At 37.8% G+C, this 24,689-nt stretch overlaps 2 protein-coding genes across 2 annotated transcripts; both read left to right on the top strand.

Annotated features, from left to right (window-relative positions):
• The first annotated feature begins 1,408 nt into the window (after window positions 1–1,408).
• Window positions 1,409–4,888, top strand: LOC130955652 (protein CYPRO4). The gene is made up of 2 exons (XM_057882572.1): window positions 1,409–3,185; window positions 4,338–4,888. The coding sequence occupies exons 1-2, from the start codon at window positions 1,554–1,556 to the stop codon at window positions 4,623–4,625; spliced, it is 1,920 nt and encodes a 639-aa protein (XP_057738555.1). The 5' UTR covers window positions 1,409–1,553; the 3' UTR covers window positions 4,626–4,888.
• A 7,299-nt stretch (window positions 4,889–12,187) lies between these two features.
• LOC130957071 (uncharacterized) lies at window positions 12,188–14,107 on the top strand. The gene has a single exon (XM_057883967.1). The coding sequence runs from the start codon at window positions 12,188–12,190 to the stop codon at window positions 14,105–14,107; it is 1,920 nt and encodes a 639-aa protein (XP_057739950.1).
• Window positions 14,108–24,689: the final 10,582 nt, after the last annotated feature.

Genomic DNA, 24,689 nt, shown 5'->3' with positions numbered 1-24,689 from the left:
TCCACCCCAAACACATTTCCCCCAAAGCTTCCTCTCCGGTGACAATGGTGGCTCCCAAACCTCCTCTCATCTTTACGCCGCAGTGCTTTCAGCATGCACTACTAACATAACTCGTGCCAACCTCCTTAGGGTTACTAAGATGGCCTTAAATCGTCTCAGTCCAGTTTGTATTACCAACTAATACGTAAATCTACTAGGCTGGAGAGGGTGTCAATAAAGTGTAAATCATGGCAGCTCAATGAGATTTAGCCCAACAACATATTAAACCTACCACCGTGGGACGATTTACACTCTTTTTTTAACTCCAGGGACCTAGCACGATTTACTCTTTGTTTCCCTTATCAGATCATGCATTAATCGTCTCAGGCTGAAATGATTTACGTTTTATATAACCTTACACAGTCTATGACGATTTATATAATAATACCAAGAGGGTAATTACGTTGCAGAATTCGTTTCAGGGGAATCAAGTAATTTTGCTTTCCATAAAATTTATTTATGTAAAAAACCCTATAAATAATTAATATAAATTATTAATTAAAAAATTTTAATTATTTAATTTAATTAATTATTATAATTAATTATAATTTAATTACTTAATTAATTATAATTTAATTACTTAATTAATTATTATTTAAATATTTATTATAATTATTATTAAATTAATTATTATTTAATTATTTAATATAACTATTTAACTAATTAATATTTTATATAATTATTTATTTTTTAAATAACTTGCCAAATGATAAATTATTATTGGGTATAAGAGACTTCCTTTTCTTGAAATTGATATAGGAGCTCAACTTTTTTTCTCTCTGACGTATAAATCCTTTTCTTTTGATACTACAGTAGAGTAGATGGATCCCAAATTTTTTCTCATTGGAAATGCTCTTAATTTTTTCATGCTAATACAAAACCCAACCTAATGCTGACAAAAGTAAAAAGAAGTACTTAGCTTTATCGGAGTTTGCTGTATAGAGGAGCTCATCGCGCCGGACAGAGAACGTCATCCGTAGCGACAAGGTAGGTTAATTCATGGCTATGGAGTCTATTCACAGTAACCGTGGCCAGAGAAGACATGACTAACGCAACATTTAGTTTTTTTTTTTTTTTTTTGGTCTAGACGCAACATTTAGTTTAAGGAGAGGGTCAGGTGGTTCTTTGAGTTGGGTTTGGATTGTTGGGCATAGTCCAAATCCACAAAAAAAATACCTAGCTTAACTGCCAAGTAATTCGCAAATTAAGACCCAAAATAGAAACTAAACTTAGTTACTCAAAATTTAATAAAAAATAAAAAAGAGGTGCGTATTTTCCACGCCAAAAGCACCGCAGAGCAGCGTAGCAAAAACACGCTTAAGTAACGGGCTCTGACAATATAAAAAAAAAAAAAAAAACGGTACGTTTTGATCCCCACCATTTCAAATCCCCAAAACTCAAAAGCCAAAATCAGTTGGTTCTCATTCTCTCCTTTCTCATCAATCAAATCGGAACCTCGTATCTTCAATTTCCAATCCTATTCTCAAATCCTGTTCCCAATTTCAACCCTATCCATGGGTACCTCTCAGAGCCGCGAAGGCCTTGAAGTCTCCGACTCCGATTCCGACTACGACGAACGAGACGAAGAACAAGAAGAGGAAAATTACGAAGATGCCCAAACCATTTCCACTTCTGTAACTCAAACCCCAACCCAGCTCGATGAAGTTGACGCTAGGCTCAAAGCGTTAAAGCTCAAGTACCAATCAAACACACCTTCTCCTTCTTCTTCTTCTTCGCTTCCGAAAAACGCCGTTAAACTCTACCTTCACATAGGTGGCAACACCCCCGCCGCAAAATGGATCGTCGCCGATAAACGCACCGCTTACTCCTTCGTCAAATCAAACGACAACGAAGAAGTAGAAGATGAAGAGAACGAAAACGACGACAACGACGAGCGAAACTACGGTAAGTGGTACTTGAAGGTTGGGATCAAGGTTAAGGCTAGGGTTTCGACGGAGATGCAATTGAAGATGTTCGGTGACCAACGCCGCGTCGATTTTGTCTCTAATGGAGTCTGGGCTCTCAAATTTCCTACCGACGAGTCATACCGGAGATTCATCACCGAATTCCAGGACCGACTCTTCTACAACGTGTACGACCTCGAACCTACGGAGGAGAACAAAGTGAAGGTCTATGGTAAGGAGTTTATCGGTTGGGTGAAACCGGAGGTCGCCGACGATTCGGTTTGGGAAGACGCCGACGATGCCTCCTTAGGAAATTCACCAAGAATCACCACGCCGGTTAGGTCAAGAGACGATTTGCTGGAGGAGTTCGAAGAGGCTGCGAATGGCGGAGTTCAGAGCCTTACGTTGGGAGCGTTGGATAATAGTTTCTTGGTTAACGACACCGGCGTTCATGTTTACCGGAATTTCGACCGGGGAATTCACGGGAAGGGTGTGGCTGTGAAATTCTCCGGTGGTGATCTCCGGCAGCATACCGCGAACAAAGCCCTGCTGATGAGGGCGGAAACCAACATGATGCTGATGAGTCCAATGAGCGAAGGGAAGCCCAACGCTTCGAAGCTTCACCAGCTTGATATCGAGACTGGAAAGATTGTTACTGAATGGAAGTTTGAGAAGGATGGCGCTGACATCACCATGAGAGACATAACAAACGACACTAAAGGGTCACAATTGGATCCTTCCGAATCAACTTTCCTGGGGTTGGATGATAACAGGCTGTGCCAGTGGGATATGCGTGATAAGAAGGGAATTGTTCAGAACATTGCGAATTCTTCGAATTCGCCAGTGCTGCATTGGAGCCAGGGGCATCAGTTCTCAAGAGGGACTAATTTCCAGTGCTTTGCGACCACGGGCGATGGTTCCATTGTTGTAGGGTCGCTTGATGGGAAGATAAGGCTGTATTCCAAAACGTCGATGAGGCAGGCGAAGACTGCATTCCCGGGACTTGGATCGCCGATCACTCATGTTGATGTTACCTTTGATGGGAAGTGGGTGCTTGGCACCACGGATACCTACTTGGTGTTGATTTGTACGTTGTTCACTGATAAGGATGGGAAGACTAAGACTGGGTTCAGTGGTCGTATGGGAAATCGGATACCTGCTCCGAGGCTGTTGAAGCTCACTCCTCTGGATTCACATTTGGCTGGTGAAACCAATAAGTTCCATGGTGGCCATTTCTCATGGGTAATCACTTTTTCCCAATTATTTTTACGTTTTTGTTATGTTGTCTTATACTTGCATTGCAATAAGATATTAATACATATATCCGTGTTAGCATATTTCATGTAGCTGTTTATTATTATGTCTGTTGGGTAACATCATCAACTGCAGCACATTTAATTTCCCTTTGATCAGTTTTATTAAAGAAAAAAATGAATGTAGTTTTTTTTTTTTTTTTCAGAACCCCCAGCTGTGCCGCCATTTCATGTTAAAAAAACATACTCCAATCATCAAAATTGAAAGTTTTGTAATTAATGTACTCCAATGCTTCAAATTTCCAATTTCCTGTTTTGTCTATGATTAGCATATGGGGCAATGTACAAGATTGCGAACATTCGCAAATGAGCTTAGTTTCACTGACTATCATGTTTATATTAGAACTAAAAGAAGTGTAGTGAAGTCAACTTTTCATTTATGGATTGGTGCTGATAAGTGATAATAAAAATAACTCTCTTGTGTGTTGTGCAAGCTGACATGACTCTTACGCAAGATTTTGTGCCATTCCCCTGACTTCATGCTTTAGAGTTGCAGGATTACCTTTTTTTTTTTATGTATGAATATTGAGTTTCTTACCTTGTATTTAGTTATTAACAATAACGATGATGTTGCTGTTTGTGACCATTGTGCTAATATTTTATGGACCTGGAGGGTAAGGCATGTAATCCATTATAAACCTGAGCATATTCCTGGAATCATTTTGATTCTTGTCTTGATGGAGCAAGACATTCTGTCAAGTTGAATGATGGTCTGTGAGATAAAATGGTGGAGGATATTTTTAAGACATAAGGGATGTAGGAATAATGCAAGTCGGATTTATGTTGCTGTTTTCTGTAAATTAGGCTGAAATGCAGAGTAACAGGGGATGCAAACAAGTATTGTTCTGTTAATCACTTGCATGTTAGTATTCACTTCATTAATATTTGTTGCATACATACTTGAATGTAAAATGAAATGTATACTTCAATTTGATGACATCTGTTTTCATATGGTTGCCTTATATGAATTAATAGCTTGCTTGTTATGTATTGTGGAAACTAGTTCTAATTATAGATTGATTCATTAATACCGTTGTAGCATCAAGTATCTCACATATTTGTTGTTGTCTTTCTCTTTCAGGTCACCGAGAATGGTAAGCAAGAACGCCACCTTGTTGCAACCGTGGGCAAGTTCAGTGTCATATGGGACTTTCAGCAAGTAAAGAACAGTGCTCATCATTGTTACAGAAATCAACAAGGGTTGAAGAGCTGCTACTGTTATAAGATAGTGTTGAAAGATGAGTCGATTGTGGAATCAAGATTTATGCATGAGAAGTTTGCTATTAGTGATTCCCCAGAAGCTCCGCTTGTGGTGGCAACTCCTATGAAAGTCAGCTCTATCAGTCTCTCTGGAAAACGACATGGCTGAACCTTCTTTTTTTTTTTTTCACCTTTTTTTGTTTTTTTCCCCTCTTCAATTTTTATGTTTGAAATTAGGATTTTAGTCCCTCAATCGATTTGTTGCCATGTATTCAAGTCTGAGTGTTTACCGTTTGTTCTTCTGTATAGTAGGTGTTTAGGTTTGCGCTGTATGTATTTTCATTCTTATTCAGTTAATAGTTATACCTTTTTCATTGGTGTGGTATTTCCTATTTGCAAAGATATTTTGTACCCTTTTTTTCAGATAAAGAAAAAAGATAAAAATTGGTTAAAAGATATGCCATTTCTAAGCTTATTTTCTCGTCTCACCTGTATTGAATCTTGGAGATTGAGTACCCTATTGTGCTTCTGGGCATGTTAATCTCCTTTTACCACTTATAATCACTTTGAAGAAATGAATCACACTTACTAAACAAATAATGAATCTGTACTTCCTGCAACGGTTCCTGCATGAAATCTTTAGCCGTGTTCGGATTTTTTGCTGAGAATATGAGCTTGTGAAGTCAGGGGTATGTAGATCCTAACCGCACGATTTTAGAACCAGGCTGAAAAGGCAATATGTAATGGTGCGTTTGTTTTCGGATACAGAGCGAAAACAATTCTTAAATTATAAATCCATGCATAAATTAAAATAGAAAAAGCAATAAAATCAATCCATACAAATAGACAGAGTTCCTAACCTTAATGATGAAGAATTAGTTGCTCATGGTTCAGAGAAGAAAACTATGATTGTAAATTGGAATGGAATTTGATCATATAGCTTCTAATAGGAATTAATTGACCAAGGAATTGGCAGTTAATAAATTTTAGAGGAGACTGGAAAGATCTAAGGAATTAGGGTCTAGTCATATATAGTTTGCCATAAATTAAATCCTACATAATTAAAATAGTTAGTAAGAAAAGTAATTTCGGAAAAATAGATAACTCTGAAACCTTAACTATCTTCTCCATATTTTATTCCCAACTTAATTATTTGTCTATTCTTTTGATATTCTAAGTTGCTGTTTAATGCTCTTTGAACACTCAACATACTATTCTGTTTATCTAACTAAGTAATTTAATCAACCATTGTTGCTTGATCCACAATCCTCGTGGGATCGACCCTTACTCACGTAAGGTATTACTTGGTACGACCCGGTGCACTTGCCGGTTAGTTTGTGGACTATAAATTCCGCACCAACGCGTCCGCGTCATTAAGAAAATTCCGCGACCCACGTGTACGCGTACTGCACGCGTACGTGTCGCCTGCACTGCACAACTACATTAGTTCGCTGCCCAGTTTTAATTTTCTTTCCCCTTCTCCCAATCCTAATTCTCTCTTGTTCTTTTATCCTTTTCTTTTTCTTTCATCATAATATTTGTCTCTTTCTATTTTCAGTTCTTCTTTGCTTGAGGACAAGCAAACTTTTAAGTTTGGTGTTGACGCTTCGCTTAAGGGTTTTCTGTTTATTCCTATAGCACCAAAAGGGAGGCGAATCATCTTTACGGAGGAGCACAACCTAAAGAATAAAGCAACCGCTAGGATAACTAAGGTGGTTGAGTTCCTTTCATATTTTTTATTCCTCCCCTCTTTTTCTATGTTATGTTCCAGTTTTCTGCTATTTTACTTTGTCTATTGCATGATCCTTTATTAGTAAGAATCCTAGGTCTAGTTTAGTTTTCCCTTAAATGCTTTAATTCTGAAAAGATGTCTCATGTATTACTCATTGAGCTTGAATTCAAATAAAAAATACAGAAGTGATGTATTGCATGAGAAATTGAGTTAATTTTAAGAGTAGTCTTATTTACTTAAATGTGGTGGTATTTTCTGTGATTCTGAATGCATGACATGAACAATACATATTTAAATTTGAATCAAAGAATGTTGATGTATAAGGAACAGGAATTTAGAGAATTATTATGATTTCTATGAAATTAATGAAAGTTTAATCCTTGAAGCAAAAGAAACAGCAAAAAAAAAATAGTTAATAATAAAAGAAAGGTCCAAGGCTCTGAGCATCAATGACTAGGGAGGTCAGACATGATTAAGAGCTCAAAGAGTTGTTTTCCTAGTCATATGCTTGTGGTGTGATTGTGTCAAGTAATCCTTGAGACAGAATACTTAGATTCGAGACCAAGTGCGTTTAACAGAGTATGCCAAAGGCTTTGAGCACCACTGTCTGGGAGTAACTGAAAGAAAAATCAGAACTCAAAGAGAGTTTCTCAGTTAAGTGCTTGTGGTGTTTCTGTGTCAAGAAACCTTGAGACAAAACATTTAAAGTCACGGCTAGGCCCAAGGTGCAAAGCACCAAAGAAAAATAAATTAAAGTAAATTTTGCTGTGTTCAAGGATTAAACTGAAATATAAAAGATCAGAGAATTCATAATATTATCCATTCTAATTCCAAATGACAATGACATCCTTCTGATTCAAAAGAGAGTGAGATGCCAAACCTATTCAGGATTACAGTTATAAACCCCACTATAAAAAGAGACATGAGTTTAATCGAACTCTCATTCTCATGCAAATTCACATCCTAAGCCTATATTAGTTTTGGTTGCTTGAGGACAAGCAACAGTTCAAGTTTGGTGTTGTGACGCGTGAGCATCTTTTCTATTTTTTCCTAGTGAATTTGCATCTAATTTGTTGAGTTTAATAAAGAATTAATTATCTTTTAGCCAATATGGATGCTACTTTGAGTCTTTTGCAATTTTGTTTATTTTAGGTAGCATTCGGATGGATTCGATGCAGTTTCTGCAGCATAAGAATCAAAGGAGATGGCAGCGAAGAGCGACACGTGCGCATGACTGACGCGTACGCGTGATTTGGAGCTTTCCATGGCGACGCGTGCGCGTGATCGACGCGTCCGCGTGACTCGGGAAAAAGACCATCGACGCGTACGCGTGACTGACGCGTACGTGTGACATGTGCCACGTGCAGAAAATGCAGAAAAACGCTAGGGGCAATTTCTGGGTTGTTTGACCCAGTTTCTAGCCCAGAAAACACAGATTAGAAGCTGCAGAATAGACAAAACAAGTGGTCCCCACCCATCAACTGAAGACTTGCTGATTGTTATAATTAATTCTGATTTAAATTCAAATTTGATTTTAAAATAGGAAAAGATATTAGTTTAATTTTAAAAATTAGATTTTAAATTAATTAGGATTAGTTATAAAAAGAGGTTACATTCCATAAGGGGGATTCCATTAGAGAATTCTATACAAATTTACATTCCACATTCCATGAGCAACTAAACCTCCACTGTTAAGGTTAGGAGCTCTGTCTATTTGTATGGATTGATTTTATTGCTTTTTCTATTTTAATTCATGTGTGGATTTATAATTTAAGAATTGTTTTCGCTTTTTATCTTATGAATTTGGGTGGAACAGAAGTATGACCCTCTTTCTATTTGAGTTCTTGTAAAACTTGGAAAAGCTCTTTACTTGAACAACAGCTTGAAAATAATTTCTCCTAAATTTTAATTATTTGGATTTAACGGGATACGTGACATATAATCCTCTTATTTTTGGGTAATTAGAATTTTTGTGGCATATAAACTGGAATTTGAACTGCACCCTCTAATTGGAATTAATTGACCAAGGCATTGGCAGTCGATGAATTTTAGAGGAGACTAGAAAGGTCTAAGGAATTAGGGTCTAGTCACATATAGTTTGTCATAAACTAAATCCTACATGATTAAAATAGTTAGTAAGAAAATTTAATCCGGAAAAATAGATAACTCTGAAGCCTTAACTGTTTTCTCCATATTTTATTCCCAACTTATTTATTTGTCTATCCTTTTGATATTTTGAGTTCGAATTTAAACCTTTTGAATATATCAAAACCCTTTTCTGCTTGCCTAACTAAGCCAATCAATGAATCATTGTTGCTTGATCCATCAATCCTCGTCGGATCGACCCTTACTCACGTAAGGTATTACTTGGTACGACCTAGTGCACTTGCTGGTTAGTTTGTGGTTGTAAAATCCAAACGGTGAGTTTGTGGTTGTAAAATCCAAACCAAGTTTTTGGCACATGACACTAAGACAGAGACAATAGGATGGAGACACTAAGAATTATTGTTTGTGTATTGTATTTGGATACGATGTACAAGACACTCATGTAATGTCTAGTATTACGTTTGGATACACATGGACAAGACTAAAATATAATATGAAATGATTAAAATAACCATATGATTCCAAATTTTCTACATCAAGTTGATGCCAGGGCATCTAAGCCAGTTTTACTGACCTTTTCTTTACTGTTTTAGTGTAGTTTCATGCATTTTCTTAGGAAATAAGCAAGTTTTAGATAAAAGAACACTTACATCTTGATTTAGACAAATATTGTGAATTTTACATTATTTCATGAGAATTATGCAAGGAATGAATGTTAGATTGGATAATGCATGATTTCATGACTTGGATTAGAGCTTTGATGCACTTTATTTGTGTAATTTCAGGACAAAGGAAGCAAGGAAGAGCCACGTTAGCATCCACGTTAACCTAGTTAACGTAGGTACTAACGTGGAATAGGGATAAGCCTGCAGCGTTAATGAGAAAAGTGGACACCAGTAACGCCCTCAAAGCCATCATGAGCCACGTTAACTACATTAACGTGGTAGTTAACGCGGAGACAAAAAAGACTCCAACGTTAGTGGTAATTGTGATCACCACTAACGCTCCAAGATGTGGCAATGAACCACGTTAAAAGCCACGTTAACTAAGTTAACGTGGACTCTAACGTGGAAGAGAGGAACAATGCCAACGTTAGTGACATTCACCTTTGTCACTAACGTTGGATCAAGCTTGCATTGCCCACATTAGTGGTCACGTTAAGACCACTAACGTGAAAGTTAACGTGGAGTTGAAGTTGATGAGCCAACATTAGTGACACTCACCTTTGTCACTAATGTTGGGATGGCATTCATAACCACGTTAACTTAGTTAACGTGAGCTCTAACGTGAGAACTAGGGGCACAAGGCAACGTTATTGGGAAAGGTGAGTCCCAATAATGCTTGCGAAGATGAGACATAACCACGTTAAGAGCCACGTTAACTTAGTTAACGTGAGCTCTAACGTGGGGACTAGGGGCACAAGGCAACGTTATTGGGAAAGGTGAGTCCCAATAATGCTTGCGAAGGTTTGTAAGGCAACGTTAGTGGTCACGTTAGTACCACTAACGTTGGAGTTAACGTGGGCCATGTGGTGGGAACGTTAGTAAGAAAAGTGATTGCCACTAACGTTCTCGAACCCATAATGTCACTCAGCGTTAACGCCACTAACGCCCCAAGCCAAAGTCCATGCTTACATCACTTTCTCTCTGTAACTAAAGCTGAGCCCACTGAAGATTCCCAACTACTTTAACTTAAGATCAAAGGCCCATATCCAAGACTTGCAGAATTGACTAGAAGACCAAGAAGAGTAGTATATATAGGAGTAGTTTTGAACTAGAAGGGAGATTGGCACATTGGAGAAAACTAGACTATGTATATTTTACTTTTCTGCAACTTCTAGAGTTAGAATGTATCTTTCTTCTTCTTCATTTCCATTTTCCAGAGCTATGAACAACTAAACCCCTTTCATTGGGTTAGGGAGCTTTGTTGTAATTTGATGGATCAATCATAGTTTTCATTATTCTTCTTCTTTCTTTTCTCTTGATCTTACTAGAAAGCTTTTGATCTTCATCTAATTGGATTGTTATCTTGGGAAAGAAACTCTCCATAATTGGATCTCCTCTGAGCTTTGGAAAAGGGATGAGGAGATCATACTAGAAATGCTTTCTCATGTTGGACCAAATTGGGGTTTGGATGGGTATAGTGACATGTAACCCTACCAACACTTTGATTTGGAAATACATGTGGTATAATCAGTGACCATACCTCATCTCTTCTCATGAGCAATTAAATCAAGGAATTGGGCAATTGTTCAAGTTTAGAGAGATTGGATTGCCAAGGAATTGGGATTCAATCACTTAAGATTGCCAAGGAGATCAATGAATGCATTGATTGCGAAAGAGATGAGAATGAACTTGATCCGGAGAATGCAACACCTCCTGAACCCAATGATTTTCCCATTTCTGATCTTACCCATTTTCTTTACTTTCTGTCATTTACTTTCATGCTAATCACCCTAATTCCCCATTTAAGATTCTGCACTTTATTTTCTATCATTTACTTTCCTGCCATTTACTTTTCTGCAATTCTATATCCATTTTTTGCTTAGCTCAACTAGAGCATTCTTCCAATTAAAATTGCTTGACCAATCAATCCCTGTGGGATTCGACCTCACTCTATTGTGAGTTTTTACTTGACGAGAATTTGGTATACTTGCCGAAGGAAATTTGTTGAGAGACAAATTCCCATGCATCAAGTTTATGGCGCCGTTGCCGGGGATTGATTTTGAATCAACAATGATTAAGTTGGAAGATCACTAGATTGAGTATTCTTTTTTTTCTTTTTTTCATTTTGTTTAGCTGTTACTTTCAGTTACAGTTACTTCTTTCCTTTCCTTATCTCCCCTTTTATTTTCTCGAATTATTTACAATTCTGTTTAGTAACCCACTAACTGTTTGACAATTTGCACCACTCACACTAACAATCACTTTAACCATTATAATTTCTGCAATTTCTTTCTTGCTGTGAGCTGTGCTGGTTGTATGACAGGTAGAAGAAGCAGAGCTTCAACACCCTTTGATTCTGAACCTGAGAAGACTCTCCTTAGAAAAAGGAGGGAAGCAAGAGGCAAAAGAGTTGTTGGAGCAGAGGAAGAGGAGGAATTCTTTGAAATAATCATGGAGGATAACCATGAAGGAGAAGCTCATAACCATGCCAGAGATGGTCATGTGAATCATGCTGAGCCAGGAAGAAGGGTTCTAGGATCTTACATCAACCCAGACCCAGGCAACTGTGGAAGCAGCATCCAAAAGCCAACCATACATGCTAACAACTTTGAGCTAAAACCCCAGCTCATCACCCTTATTCAGAACAACTGTTCATTTGGAAGAAGTGCCCAAGAAGAACCAAATCAAAATTTAACCACGTTCATAAGAATATGTGACACCGTGAAGTCTAATGGCGTCCACCCAAATGTTTACAGATTGCTCTTGTTCCCCTTTTCACTCAGGGATAAGGCGTCTAAATGGTTAGAGTCTTTCCCAAAGGAGAGTTTAACAGCATGGGAAGATGTAGTGAACAAATTCTTGGCAAGGTTCTATCCTTTTCAAAGGATCAACAGGCTGAGAGCTGAGATACAAACTTTCAGGTAACAAGATGGTGAGACTTTCTACGAAGCGTGGGAGAGGTTTAAGGATTTGACAAGAAGGTGCCCACCGGACATGTTCAATGAATGGGTACAACTGCATATTTTCTATGAGGGACTCTCGTATGAATAAAAGAAGGCAGTAGTCCACTCATCCGGAGGATCTTTAAACAAGAAGAAGACCATTGAAGAAGCTATAGATGTCATTGAGACTGTAGCTGATAATGACTACTTCTATGCTTCTGAGAAGAGTAACACTCGAGGTGTAATGGAACTGAACCATGTTGATGCACTACTAGCTTAGAACAAGATGATTACTAAGCAACTAGCTGACCTTACAAAGCAAATGGAGAAGAACGAAGTTGCAGCAGTCACCACACAATCATCAACCCAAGAAGGAGTAAACACAGAGGAAGGAGGTGAATGGGAGCAAGCCAACTATGTTGGTAATTCACCAAGGCAAAATCATGATCCATACTCCAAAACTTACAATCCAGAATGGAAGAACCACCCCAACTTTGGGTGGGAAAACCAACAGGACCAAGGCCAAGATCAGAGACGTCAAAATCACAATCCTAACAACCATGCTGTCCACCAACATTCATCACAAAGATCATATCAACAACCACCTAACCACACTCCTCAACACCCATATCAAAACCAGCATGATCACCCTCACTCTTATAACCCAAACCCACCATCATACTCTGAGGATAGACTCTCTAGAATTGAAACCTTACTTGAAGGTTTATGCAAGGAAGTCCAGGACAACAAAGCATTCAAGGATGAGGTGCGAACCAACATCAAGAACCAAGGAGAAACCATTGAAAGGTTAGAATCCCAAGTAGGGTATCTATCCCAGCAAATTCCTAAGTCCACTGATAGCTTCCCAAGTGACACAGAGAAGAACCCCAAAGGAGAAGCTAAGAAATTAAGATGGGAAGAGTGCAAGGTAATCACCACTAGTGATGAAGTGAGTGTGGGGGAAGCAGTCACACAAGCAAAATATCTTCAAGACAATCCAGAAGATAAGCATGAGGAGAGAAATCAGGAATCCAACCCTCCACAGAAGGAGAAAGAAGAGGGTCTGAACCCATATGCACCCTTTCCCCAAAGACTAAAAGGTGGTGAAGCAAGAAGAATATACTCAAGGTTCCTTGATATGTTTACATCTCTTCATGTAAACATACCATTCATTAAAGCTCTCCAACAGATGCCCTTATACATTAAGTACATAAAAGAGCTTCTGACCAGGAAGAGTTCATTGAAAGGTGGGCAAACAATACTGATGAATAAGGAGTGCAGTGCTCTCATTCAACCACAGCTACCTATAAAAAGAAAAGACCCAGGGAGCTTCCACATCCCTTGTGCTATAGGCGAAATAAAAATTGACAAAGGGCTTTGTGACTTGGGAGCAAGCATCAACTTAATGCCCCTCTCCCTCATGAAGAAGCTCCAAATCAATGAACTAACTCCTACTGATGTAATTATCATATTGGCTGAAAAAACTCAAAAACAGGCAATAGGAGTAGTTGAAAATGTGCTGGTGAAGGTTGGGAGCTACTATCTCCCGACAGACTTTGTTATCCTAGAGATGGAAGAAAGTCATCTCCATCCAATCATCTTAGGGAGGCCATTCTTAGCCACTGTTAGGGCACTTATAGATGTGGAATGGGGAGAGCTAATCTTAAGGATACGTGATGAACAACTCACCTTCAATGTCTTCAAATCATGGCAAGAAGCAAGTCAAGAAAACAAAGAATCAAGAGAAAAGCATAATGAAGCATTGAGGCAAGAAACAAGCAGTGAAGCACAAACAACACAATTGAAAACCCCATTGGTTGGAAAGCCATATATTCAGGAAGAACCACATTCAAAGGTAACTCAAAGGGAGCTGAGCCCACCAGAGTCATGCAAAGCTAGTAACAAGGATCCCTTAGAGAAAGAATCTATAGAAAGCAAGACAGCATCAAGAGAAACAATGAGGAAAGTACCCAGAAGATGGAGAAACAAGAAAATCCCTACAGAGGATTTCTCCCCAGGAGATGAAGTGATTTCTGCTCACTATCCAACCATCCCACCTCATCTTCTTACCATCCCATCTCAGCTACCTCAAGTATACATCATCAACAAAGTATTATCCTTGGAACATGTGGAGCTTCTCAATAAAGCCACTGGAGACAAACACACTGCAAGAGGGGAGGACTTGAAGCACCACCAACCACCCTGACAAGGGTCAACCATCAAGCTAATGACGTTAAAGAAGCGCTTCATGGGAGGCAACCCATGATTCTTATCCCTTCTTTTAAATTCTTTAGTGTTAGTTAATAAAGTAAGATTATGAATTTCAAAACAACTTTGACAAACATTTAACAAAACCCTTATATGCAACATATAGTGAACAACAAGTTTGGTGTTCAAGGCACATTAAGATGGCATGAACACAACTTATGTTATTTTAGGCTAAGAGTCTTGATTAAACCCTTAAACACCACATGATCACAAACTAAGTTTGGTGTCACCAATGTGCATATATGAGCATCAAAGAAGTCAGTTGTTTTGTCTTCCTGAAGATCATATTTATAAAAGAAAAAAAAATAATATTTTTTTACGGTAGCTAGTTCATATTTTAAATCTTCCCACCAAAAATTCAATTAACTTTTTGTATTCCTTTTGTCTTGTATAGGAAATGAAAAAAAGGGGGATTGGAGTAGATTGATGGAACAACCAATGGAAGGAGGTTCGGCCACTTCATTAAGAGGGGTTATACACTTGTCTTCAAAGGGAACTCCCTGGAAAGTGTGCCATGCAATGTTGGGAAGGATCATCTTGGAGATCAAACTAATCAAAGTCATAAAAGCAATGATCCTCGTGGCCCCCCCAAAATAAACCCCAACCATCCACCATTGAACTTCCCTAACAATCTATACCCTTAAATTCTCACCACCAGCCTATATAAGGAACCCTCACCACTCTAACCCTTATCAAATATTCATCCAACTCACCTCTCTTCCTTCTCTCAAAACACATTCCTTTAAGACATATCTTGCCTCAAACCAAACGAACTCTATCTTCAAACTCATATCCTTCACCACCTTCGCAAATCAATTCTCACTTATGGCATCATCAAGCTCCAAGAGGCAAAAGAGGAAGGAACCAGTGGAGAGCATTCCCTTCGATGGAAGGAAATTCAAAACGGCCTTCCATGAGCTCGAGTTTGAACGAATAAAGAATAAAAAGATACTGCCTGAGTTGACATTCCAGTTCAACGAAGATGAATGTCCACAAATTCGAGAGAAGATTGAGCAAAGGGGTTGGCAAAAGCTCACCAATCCGAAAATAAGGATTAATGCAACCCTCATCAAGGAATTCTATGCAAATGTGGTTAGAGAAGACAAGACCATGGCCCCACCTTCAAGAGCTACGTAAGAGGAACAGAGGTGGATTTCAACCCCAATGCCATAACAAGGGCTCTCCAACTGAAATCACCACGTTTTGTTGAGCTCGGTTATCAAGAAAGAATAAGTAATGGCCTCGACAATAATGAACTGGAAGAAATTGTGGGTGACATATGTATTGTGGGATCTGACTGGGAAAGGTATTCGGATAAGAGGCCCCGGTTCATCAGGAGAGGAGACCTCATCCCGGAAGCCAAGGGATGGTTTGAGCTTGTGAGATGATCTATCCTTCCAGTTGCAAACAATTCTGAGGTCAACATCACTAGAGCTACTATGGTACATTGCTTAATAAAGGGTGGAGGCATCAATGTGCACGAAATCATAGCTGAGGGAATTCAAGAGTCAGTAGAGAAGAGTAATTCGGGTGCTAGACTTTGGTACCCCAGCACCATCTTTAGATTATGCATGAAAGCCAAGGTAGTCTTCGAGGACAGTAATCCAATTTGGGTAAGTCTTGGGAGGTCACTTACACTTCAATGTATAACTCATGTGACACCAGCTCAACAGCAGAAAAGACCCCATCTAAGGAAGCGGACATCAGGAGAAGAACCAGAAGAAGAACCTTTCCAAGAAGAACCTCAACCAACAGAATATCATCAAAAAGGGTACTATGACCCAACCAACATAAATTTGGGTCACATTCGAGGAGCCATTGACGATTTATCAAGAATATACATGGAAGGACAAGAACAATAGTTGCATTTTCAATCTCAAAGAATGGATCGTCAAGAGGAAATGCTATCAAATTGGATGAATCAACAAGGGTAATGGCAAAAACAGCTAATGGAGCAGCAACAAGAGCACTATTCTCAGTTCACTCAAGCCATCAATCAAATGTCTGAAAGGCAAGAGCGTCATGATAAGCACCTTCAAGAGCTCAATCAAAGGCAGATAGCTCAAATGAAAGCATTCAATGAGTTCACTGTGCTCAATGAAGGGCGGCAATTACACAGGGAAAAATTTAATATAAATGCTCAAGCCAAGCTGACTTATGTGGCTGAGAACATGCATCATATAAACTCTGCCATTTCAAAATATGAAACAGTTCACAAAAACCTGAAGAATCAAAAGGAGATGAAGGTGAAACAACAAAAGGAAACACTGAAAAAGAAAATGGAAGATGCTGGCTTCTGGAAGAAATTGATTGGGAAGAGCAAAGGAGCGGGGGAGTCAAGTAGTCAAGAGAAAGACAAGGAAGCAAAAGAGCATGAACAACCTCATGAGTAAAAGGTGGTGGAGTTCCTTCTTGTTCTCTACCTTTTCAAGCTTTAAATAAGGAAAATCATGTATGAAATAGAACATGCTTCCATAGTAGTTTAGGATTTTCAATTCTGCATTTAAGTTTCATTGTTGTTAAAGTCTATGATTACTAGTCTAATGTTCCTGGTTTTCAACTTCATCTTGCTTACTTGTATGTTTGTCCCTTAAGCCAAATGAAAAGAAATGATATGAAAAACAAGAGTGGAGTTATTTTGTGAAGTGAATTCTATATGTTTGTGGTAGGAAGATTAGTTAGCTAAGTTGGTTCACCAACAAGGAAAGAAGGCAACTATCTATCCTGAATCCTATGCTTGAAACACATCCTATGAGACTAACTAAATAATAAGATCCCAATAAGAAAAGAAAAAGAGCAATAAAAAAGGGAAGAGAACACAATAAGAAATAATGCTAGGCACTAAGGGTTTTAAGATGGAGGCATGTGTTTGTGGTGTTCATGTATAGGGGATATACTTGGATGAATAAGCTCTCAGGAGTGCCTTATCACTTGATAACTTGGGTTAACTAACTCGGGATTATCAGCTGAAAGTCCACTATCAAGAGTAACCCTTGCTACAGAACACTTAGTAACCCAAAGAGGTGCTAGACACCAAGGTCTCAAGAAAGAAAAATAACAAACCATGTGCCTGTGGTGTGTATGTATGAGGGAAAGAGACTTGAGGGAGTAAGTCCTTAAGGGTGCCTCAACACCTAGCACCTTGAACCAATTGGTTCGAGAGTGTTGACTGAAAGCTTATCATAAAGAGTCGCCCTCTTACAAAGCACTTAGCCAAAGGAAGAACACAATAAATCTTAAGAAAACAAAAGAAGGAAGGATCAATAACTAGGAAGTCTCAGGGGATGTAAACAAGCAAGTGTTCAAGGACATGATAAAGGTCTAAAACCTGGTAAAGGAACGAACCTAAGTTGCTATGCATGAAACTCCATAAAACTAAGGATTTGACTTCCACAATAATGATTCATTCCTCTTGCCTTTTCATTCATCACTCATGTTTCAGTACCTGCTTAGGGACAAGCAAGCTTTAAGTTTGGTGTTGTGATGCCAGGGCATCTAGGCCAGTTTTACTGACCTTTTCTTTACTGTTTTAGTGTAGTTTCATGCATTTTCTTAGGAAATAAGCAAGTTTTAGATAAAAGAACACTTACATCTTGATTTAGACAAATATTATGAATTTTACATTATTTCATGAGAATTATGCAAAGAATGAATGTTAGATTGGATAATGCATGATTTCATGACTTGGATTAGAGCTTTGATGCACTTTATTTGTGTAATTTCAGGACAAAAGAAGCAAGGAAGAGCCACGTTAGCATCTACATTAACCTAGTTAACGTAGGTACTAACGTGGAATAGGGATAAGCCTGCAGCGTTAATGAGAAAAGTGGAGACCAGTAATGCCCTTGAAGCCATCATGAGCCACGTTAATTGCCACGTTAACTACATTAACGTGGTAGTTAACGTGGAGACAAAAAAAGACTCCAACATTAGTGGTAATTGTGATCACCATTAACGCTCCAAGATGTGGCAATGAACCACGTTAAGAGCCACGTTAACTAAGTTAACGTGGACTCTAACGTGGAAGAGAGGAACAATGCCACCGTTAGTGACACTCACCTTTGTCACTAACGTTGGATCAAGCTTGCATTGCCCACGTTAGTGGTCACGTTAAGACCACTAACGTGAAAGTTAACGTGGAGTTGAAGTTGATGAGCCAACGTTAGTGACACTCACCTTTGTCACTAACGTTGGGATGGAATTCATAACCACGTTAAGAGCCACGTTAACTTAGTTAACATAAGCTCTAACGTGAGAACTAGGGGCATAAGGCAATGTTATTGGGAAAGGTGAGTCCCAATAATGCTTGCGAAGATGAGACATAACCACGTTAACTTAGTTAACGTGAGCTCTAACGTGGGGACTAGGGGCACAAGGCAACGTTATTGGGAAAGGTGAGTCCCAATAACGCTTGCGAAGGTTTGTAAGGCAACGTTAGTAGTCACGTTAGTACCACTAACGTTGGAGTTAACGTGGGCCATGTAGTGGGAACATTAGTAAGAAAAGTGATTGCCACTAACGTTCTCGAACCCATAATGCCACTCAGCATTAACGCCACTAACGTCCCAAGCCAAAGTCCATGCTTACATCACTTTCTCTCTGCAACTAAAGCTGAGCCCACTAAAGATTTCTAACTGCTTCAACTTAAGATCAAAGGCCCATATCCAAGACTTGCAGAATTGACTAGAAGACCAAGAAGAGTAATATATATAGGAGTAGTTTTGAACTAGAAGGGAGATTGGTACATTGGAGAAAACTACACTCTGTATATTTTACTTTTCTGCAACTTCTAGAGTTAGAATGTATCTTTCTTCTTCTTCATTTCCATTTTCCAGAGCTATGAACAACTAAACCCCTTTCATTGGGTTAGGGAGCTCTGTTGTAATTTGATGGATCAATCATAGTTTTCATTATTCTTCTTCTTTCTTTTCTCTTGATCTTACTAGAAAGCTTTCGATCTTCATCTAATTGGATTGTTATCTTGGGAAAGAAACTCTCCATAATTGGATCTCCTCTGAGCTTTGGAAAAGGGATGAGGAGATCATGCTAGAAATGCTTTCTCATGTTGGACCAAATTGGGGTTTGGATGGGTATAGTGACATGTAACCCTACCAACACTTTGATTTGGAAATACCATACCTCATCTCTTCTCATGAGCAATTAAATCAAGAAATTGGGCAATTGTTCAAATTTAGAGAGATTGGATTGCCAAGGAGATCAATGAATGCATTGATTGCGGAAGAGATGAGAATGAACTTGATCCAGAGAATGCAACACCTCCTGAACCCAATGATTTTCCCATTTCTGATCTTACCCATTCTCTTTACTTTCTGTCATTTACTTTCATGCTAATCACCCTAATTCCCCATTTAAGATTCTGCACTTTATTTTCTGTCATTTACTTTTCCGCCATTTACTTTTTTGCAATTCTATATCCATTTTCTGCTTAGCTCAACTAGAGCATTCTTCCAATTAAAATTGCTTAACCAATCAATCCCTGTGGGATTCGACCTCACTCTATTGTGAGTTTTTACTTGACGAGAATTCGGTATACTTGCCGAAGAAAATTTGTTGAGAGACAAATTCCCATGCATCATAAGTACAAACTAATTTAATAGAAAATGAGAGTACGTAGGAGTAGAGACAAAACTTGAAAAAATATTTAAAGAGACCAAAAATTTTAATTAAAAAATATATTATAGTATTTATATTAAAATAAAAATTATAAATATATTTATTTTATTTTTAAATTTATTATTAATATGTAGGAATACATATAGTTAAGATTAATAAAAAATAGATCTGAGTTTTATTAATAAAAAATTTTGTTTAGATTAATAAGGCAAATTAATTTTAAATAAAAAACCAGTTTTAAAACAGAATCCATTTTTACATGAAAAAAAAGCTTTTGCACATAAAAATCTATTTTTATTTAGAAAACCAACTTTTTTTTATCTAAAAACTAATTTTTCTTTAAATTATATAAAATCAATTACAACTTATAAATTATTTTTTAGAAGTTTAAAAGATCAATTTTACCTTTAAAAATATTTATCTTTCAAAAGTTTCCAGACTTATTATAGGAAAAATAAGAAGGGATTATAGTGGAATAATAAAAAATATCTATGGACAAAAAGAAAAACAAAATTTATAAAAAAGTTTGTGTCCACTCTTCCAAATCCTGTGTCTATCATTGTCCTTCGTAAAAGAGTGGACACAAAAATATAAAAAATTGTCTTGGAGACAATGTGTTCCATATCCATATCTCTGCTTCCAAACACATTTTAAACCTGTACTGTCCATGTCTCTGTGTCCTGTCTCCGAAAATAAACGCTACCTAAGAGACGACAATGGTTAAGTCAGTAATGTTTTTTGGGGTTGGAGTTTTGTTTGAGTTTATCTGCTGAGCTTTCCTCTCCTTTTATTCCCCTTTTTCCAGGTAACCTTCAATGCCTGGTTTGATGCCATAATTTGACAGTCTTATCTAATCCAGACTTCATTAGCTTTAATGATATACCAGTTTGTTAGTAATGTGATATTCTCTCTTTATTATAATGTCGGTTATTCGATATTGTCCAAAATAGTGCCCCAACTCCGATTTCTTGACTTAACGACTTTGTCGAATTCGAATTTATGGGATCAGGCTTAAATGATTTTTATTTATTAATTTTTAAGCGCAAAAAAATCCGTTAAAAAACTTTTATTTCTTTTGTGCAAGGATAACCTTTTTCGACTTGCGAACCATCGGGTTATCAATATTTCTCTCCCCATCAATCAATGCCACATTAAGTTTCAATTAAATAACTTCACTTTTAACTTCTACTTTCCTATTTCTTCGAAACATTTTTTTTTCAAAAAAAAAAGAACTTTCCTGAAGGTTTTTCTTTCTTCTCTTCTCCTTTTTCAATGAAGAATGACTAGCTTTCTACAAGTATCACTAACCAAGTTATTCAACATCAAATCAGGTAAAATTTTTAGCCTTGTTTTTCGCAATTTTATACATCAACATATATATGTTTTTGAGAATTTTCTTCTCATTCCCTTCGTCTTCACTGTTACATGTATTTTCTCTATGGCTCTGGTTCTACTTTTACATTTGCTATTTTGATTAGGTTAACATAGTAGGGAGTACAACTATTTTAGTTTTTCCTAATCCTGGTTGGGTTGACTTTAGGTTTTATTTTGTCTTATTTTTAAATTTTTTTGCACCTTTCTGAATTTTTTATAATTCTGTTGTATTTTCTTTGAACTTTCTAGGTGAATTTCGAAAATTTCTCTTTTTAACATGGTGGTGATGTCTCTGTAAGTTCTTTTAAAATGCCGAAAAAAATGGTGGTTGCAAATTGTGAATTTGCTAGCACCTCAAAATGTTCGAGGCTTGTCCCTGTGCCCCCAATCAATTTGGACACTAAGCTTGAAGTAGATATCTATTCCTGAGTTTCTGAGGAAGTAAAATTGATACCTTTCTCCGTTAGCCAAGAGGAATCAAATAACTTGCGAGAAGTTTCGGTTATTTTTAATTCGATTAAGGTAATTGGTACGTTTTGCTGGTTCTGGACCCCAACGACTACTTATACCCTATAAACAAAAATGATGGATATATCTTGGATTGGCTGTGGATGTACAAGATGTAACGACTTGTATTTTTAAAAATATAAATATGAATAAGTTATGGTTTATTTTATTAGTTTGGACTATTTATTTTTAGAGGCTATTTTATTAAAGATAATTAAATTGATTTTATGATAATTAGAGTTTAAATTAATTAAGAATTTTATATAATTTTTATTATAATTAGATTTTTGATATAATTAAAATTAAAATTATGATAATTAAAAAATAGTGAGGATTTGTTAATTTAATTTAAATAATTAGAAGTTAGTTCATCTTTATAAATTAAAAAAAGTTAATTAATTTATCTTTAATTTTAAATTAGAGTACTTTGTTTAAAACCAATGAGTAAGTTGATAAATAATATTCTTAAAAATACTTTTAATAGACTATATTTAGTTTTAAATTATCATTTGAATCTATAATTTTATCAAAATATCTATTCTACCCTTATCCCATTATAAAATTTCTAATTCTAACCTAAAATTCCTAATTATTTGCCCGAGTTAATAGTCAAAATAATCCCTGAAAGATACATCGATATCCATTTCTATCCCCAAAAGAATAAATTAATCAAATTCATCCCCAAAAGATAACAAATTTAGTCACATTCGTCCTTCCGTTATTTTCTTTACTTACGGTGCTAACAGAGAATGATGTGGCAGTTACATTTTTTTTGTTAAAGCCTAGAACTAAGCAAGCCCAAGCACGAAAAAACGAACCCTAACCACTACCCGACCCAATTCTCTACTAAAACTCCCTCATAGATCGTCTTCTCTTGCTCCTTCATGGTGGAACACTGCGCGAATCCTCCATGGCAATGGCTTTGCCGCCACTGCCTCGGTTACAATTGGTCCTGTCGCCGCCGATGACTCTTCTTTCGTTGCCTCCACCCATGCCTCTGCTCCCGCTACTGATGCCTCTACTCGTGCTGCTAATGTTGACACCTCTGCTGCTTCCGCTAACTCCGCTTCTGCCGCTGATGATTCTGCTGTTGCCGTCGATGATGTCGGTGTGACCTCTAAAGTTGCCCCCCATCTCCGCTTCACTTTTGCTGTCGCATTCACACAGTAACTATGCTTCGAGCTCCTCCATGCGAAGAAGGGAGAACGATGAGGCAATTATCATATGAAATACACCAGATAGAGATGACACCATTGTCCTGGTCGGAGACGACGGATTCGAATTGAAGCTACCTTAGGGGGTGGTTTGAGCCAATTCGAGAAGCTAGATTTATTATCACTGCTTGTCTTGTTCTCTTTTGGTTCCACCTAACCTCACTTCTTCATCCATATATCCACTTTCCATTGATAAATCAAGAGAAAGGAGGGACAACTTTCCAATTGATGAAACAAATTTCTTGTTGTTGCTATCATTAATTTCATGATCCATTGCTGTGTTTGACCAAGCATCCATGAAAACCTTCGTTTTATTAGATTGAAAAGTTTCCATAGGAACCAGAACAGGATTAATGGAAGTTTGAGAGCGCCTGTTGTGTTGTTGATCTAAGCACATTCCAAGCTCCAGAAAGGACACACTAACAATGCTCTATGACTACTCTAATGGTTGCAGATGATATAGTGATCTTCTTCATCTTCATGATGGTAGGTCATGGGTTAGGAAAATAGAGATTGAGAGTGAGAGTGAAGAAGAATCTGAGAATGTTTTAAGGGTAAAACGACGTTGTTTAGTAAGCTGTGCTGTCACTTCACGTTTCAGGGTCAAGAAACTAATGGAAGGATAAATATGGCCAATTGGTTATCTTTCGGGGATGACTTCGATTAATTTATTCTTTCAGAGATGAAAATGGAGATTGAGATATTTTTTAGGGACTTTTTTTACTATTAACTCTTATTTGCCCTAATTCTATCTGCAAACATATGCACATTAATCCGAGAGAGAGAGAGAGAGATGAAGGAGAGTGCGAGGGAGAAAAGGGGAAGGGGAGGACAGTGCCGGCGGGGTTGGGAGCCGCCGTCGCCCTCGCCGTCACTATCACAATGAAGAGAGGAAGAGGCCAATCAGAAGAGAGAAAGATGCGAGAGAGAAAGGGGGATGCTGTCCCACGCCGTCGTGCTTCCGTCGCCACTGCTGTTAGGGCTCGTCGCCGGTATCATCACCGTCGTTACAGATTGCAGTCGCCGCCGTCGTAGTGGAGGAAGCCCAAAGATAGAGAGTGATTCCTATGCCTCTGTCGTGCCCTATTTGCCGTGCTGGAGCTCCCTGTCGAAGCTTCTAAAGCCACTGCCATCACTGCTGGAGCTCGTCGCCGGAAAAGAGAGACTGCTGCAAGAATTTTTTGAATGGTCAGCATGCACCCGCAACAGCTGCTTCCCTTGCTCTGTGCTATTCCATTCTACCCTCTGTTGCCGCTGCTATTGTTATTAGAGATAGTCATCAGAGCCACTGCCGCTGCTAGAGCTGCCCAGAACCACCGTTGTTGCTGCCATGGGAACAGAACGGGTGCTGGAACTGCTAACAGAGTTGCCATCATCATGAGATTGAAACAAAGGACTACCGTGTTTGGTAATTTCTGTGGGTTTTAACACTCTAAGGTAGGGGATATTTTTAGAAATTAAAGACTTTAAATTATGAATGGCTGAAAAATTCTGTAGATACTTGCAAATAATTGATGGGTATTATGAGATTGATTAATATCGAAGACTTGGAATTGTGATTTGGTTTGTTATAGTTGTGATGATGGTTTAATGGCTAGACTAATTCTCAGTGCCATGATTAATTGATGAGATTGATTTTGGTTTGAGGTTGTGATTGTGACTGGTTTCTTGATTGGTTTGGAATTGTTGGAAATTCTAATTTTTAGTTGATTATTCCGAATGAATTATTTGTTTGATGGCACTGTGGTGGCTGTTAAATTGATTTATGATTAGTTAGGATTGGTCTTGAGA

The sequence above is a fragment of the Arachis stenosperma genome, chromosome 10, assembly GCF_014773155.1.
Source record: "Arachis stenosperma cultivar V10309 chromosome 10, arast.V10309.gnm1.PFL2, whole genome shotgun sequence".
In the NCBI taxonomy this organism is placed as follows: domain Eukaryota; kingdom Viridiplantae; phylum Streptophyta; class Magnoliopsida; order Fabales; family Fabaceae; genus Arachis; species Arachis stenosperma.
This window is presented reverse-complemented; position numbering and strand designations above follow the sequence as displayed.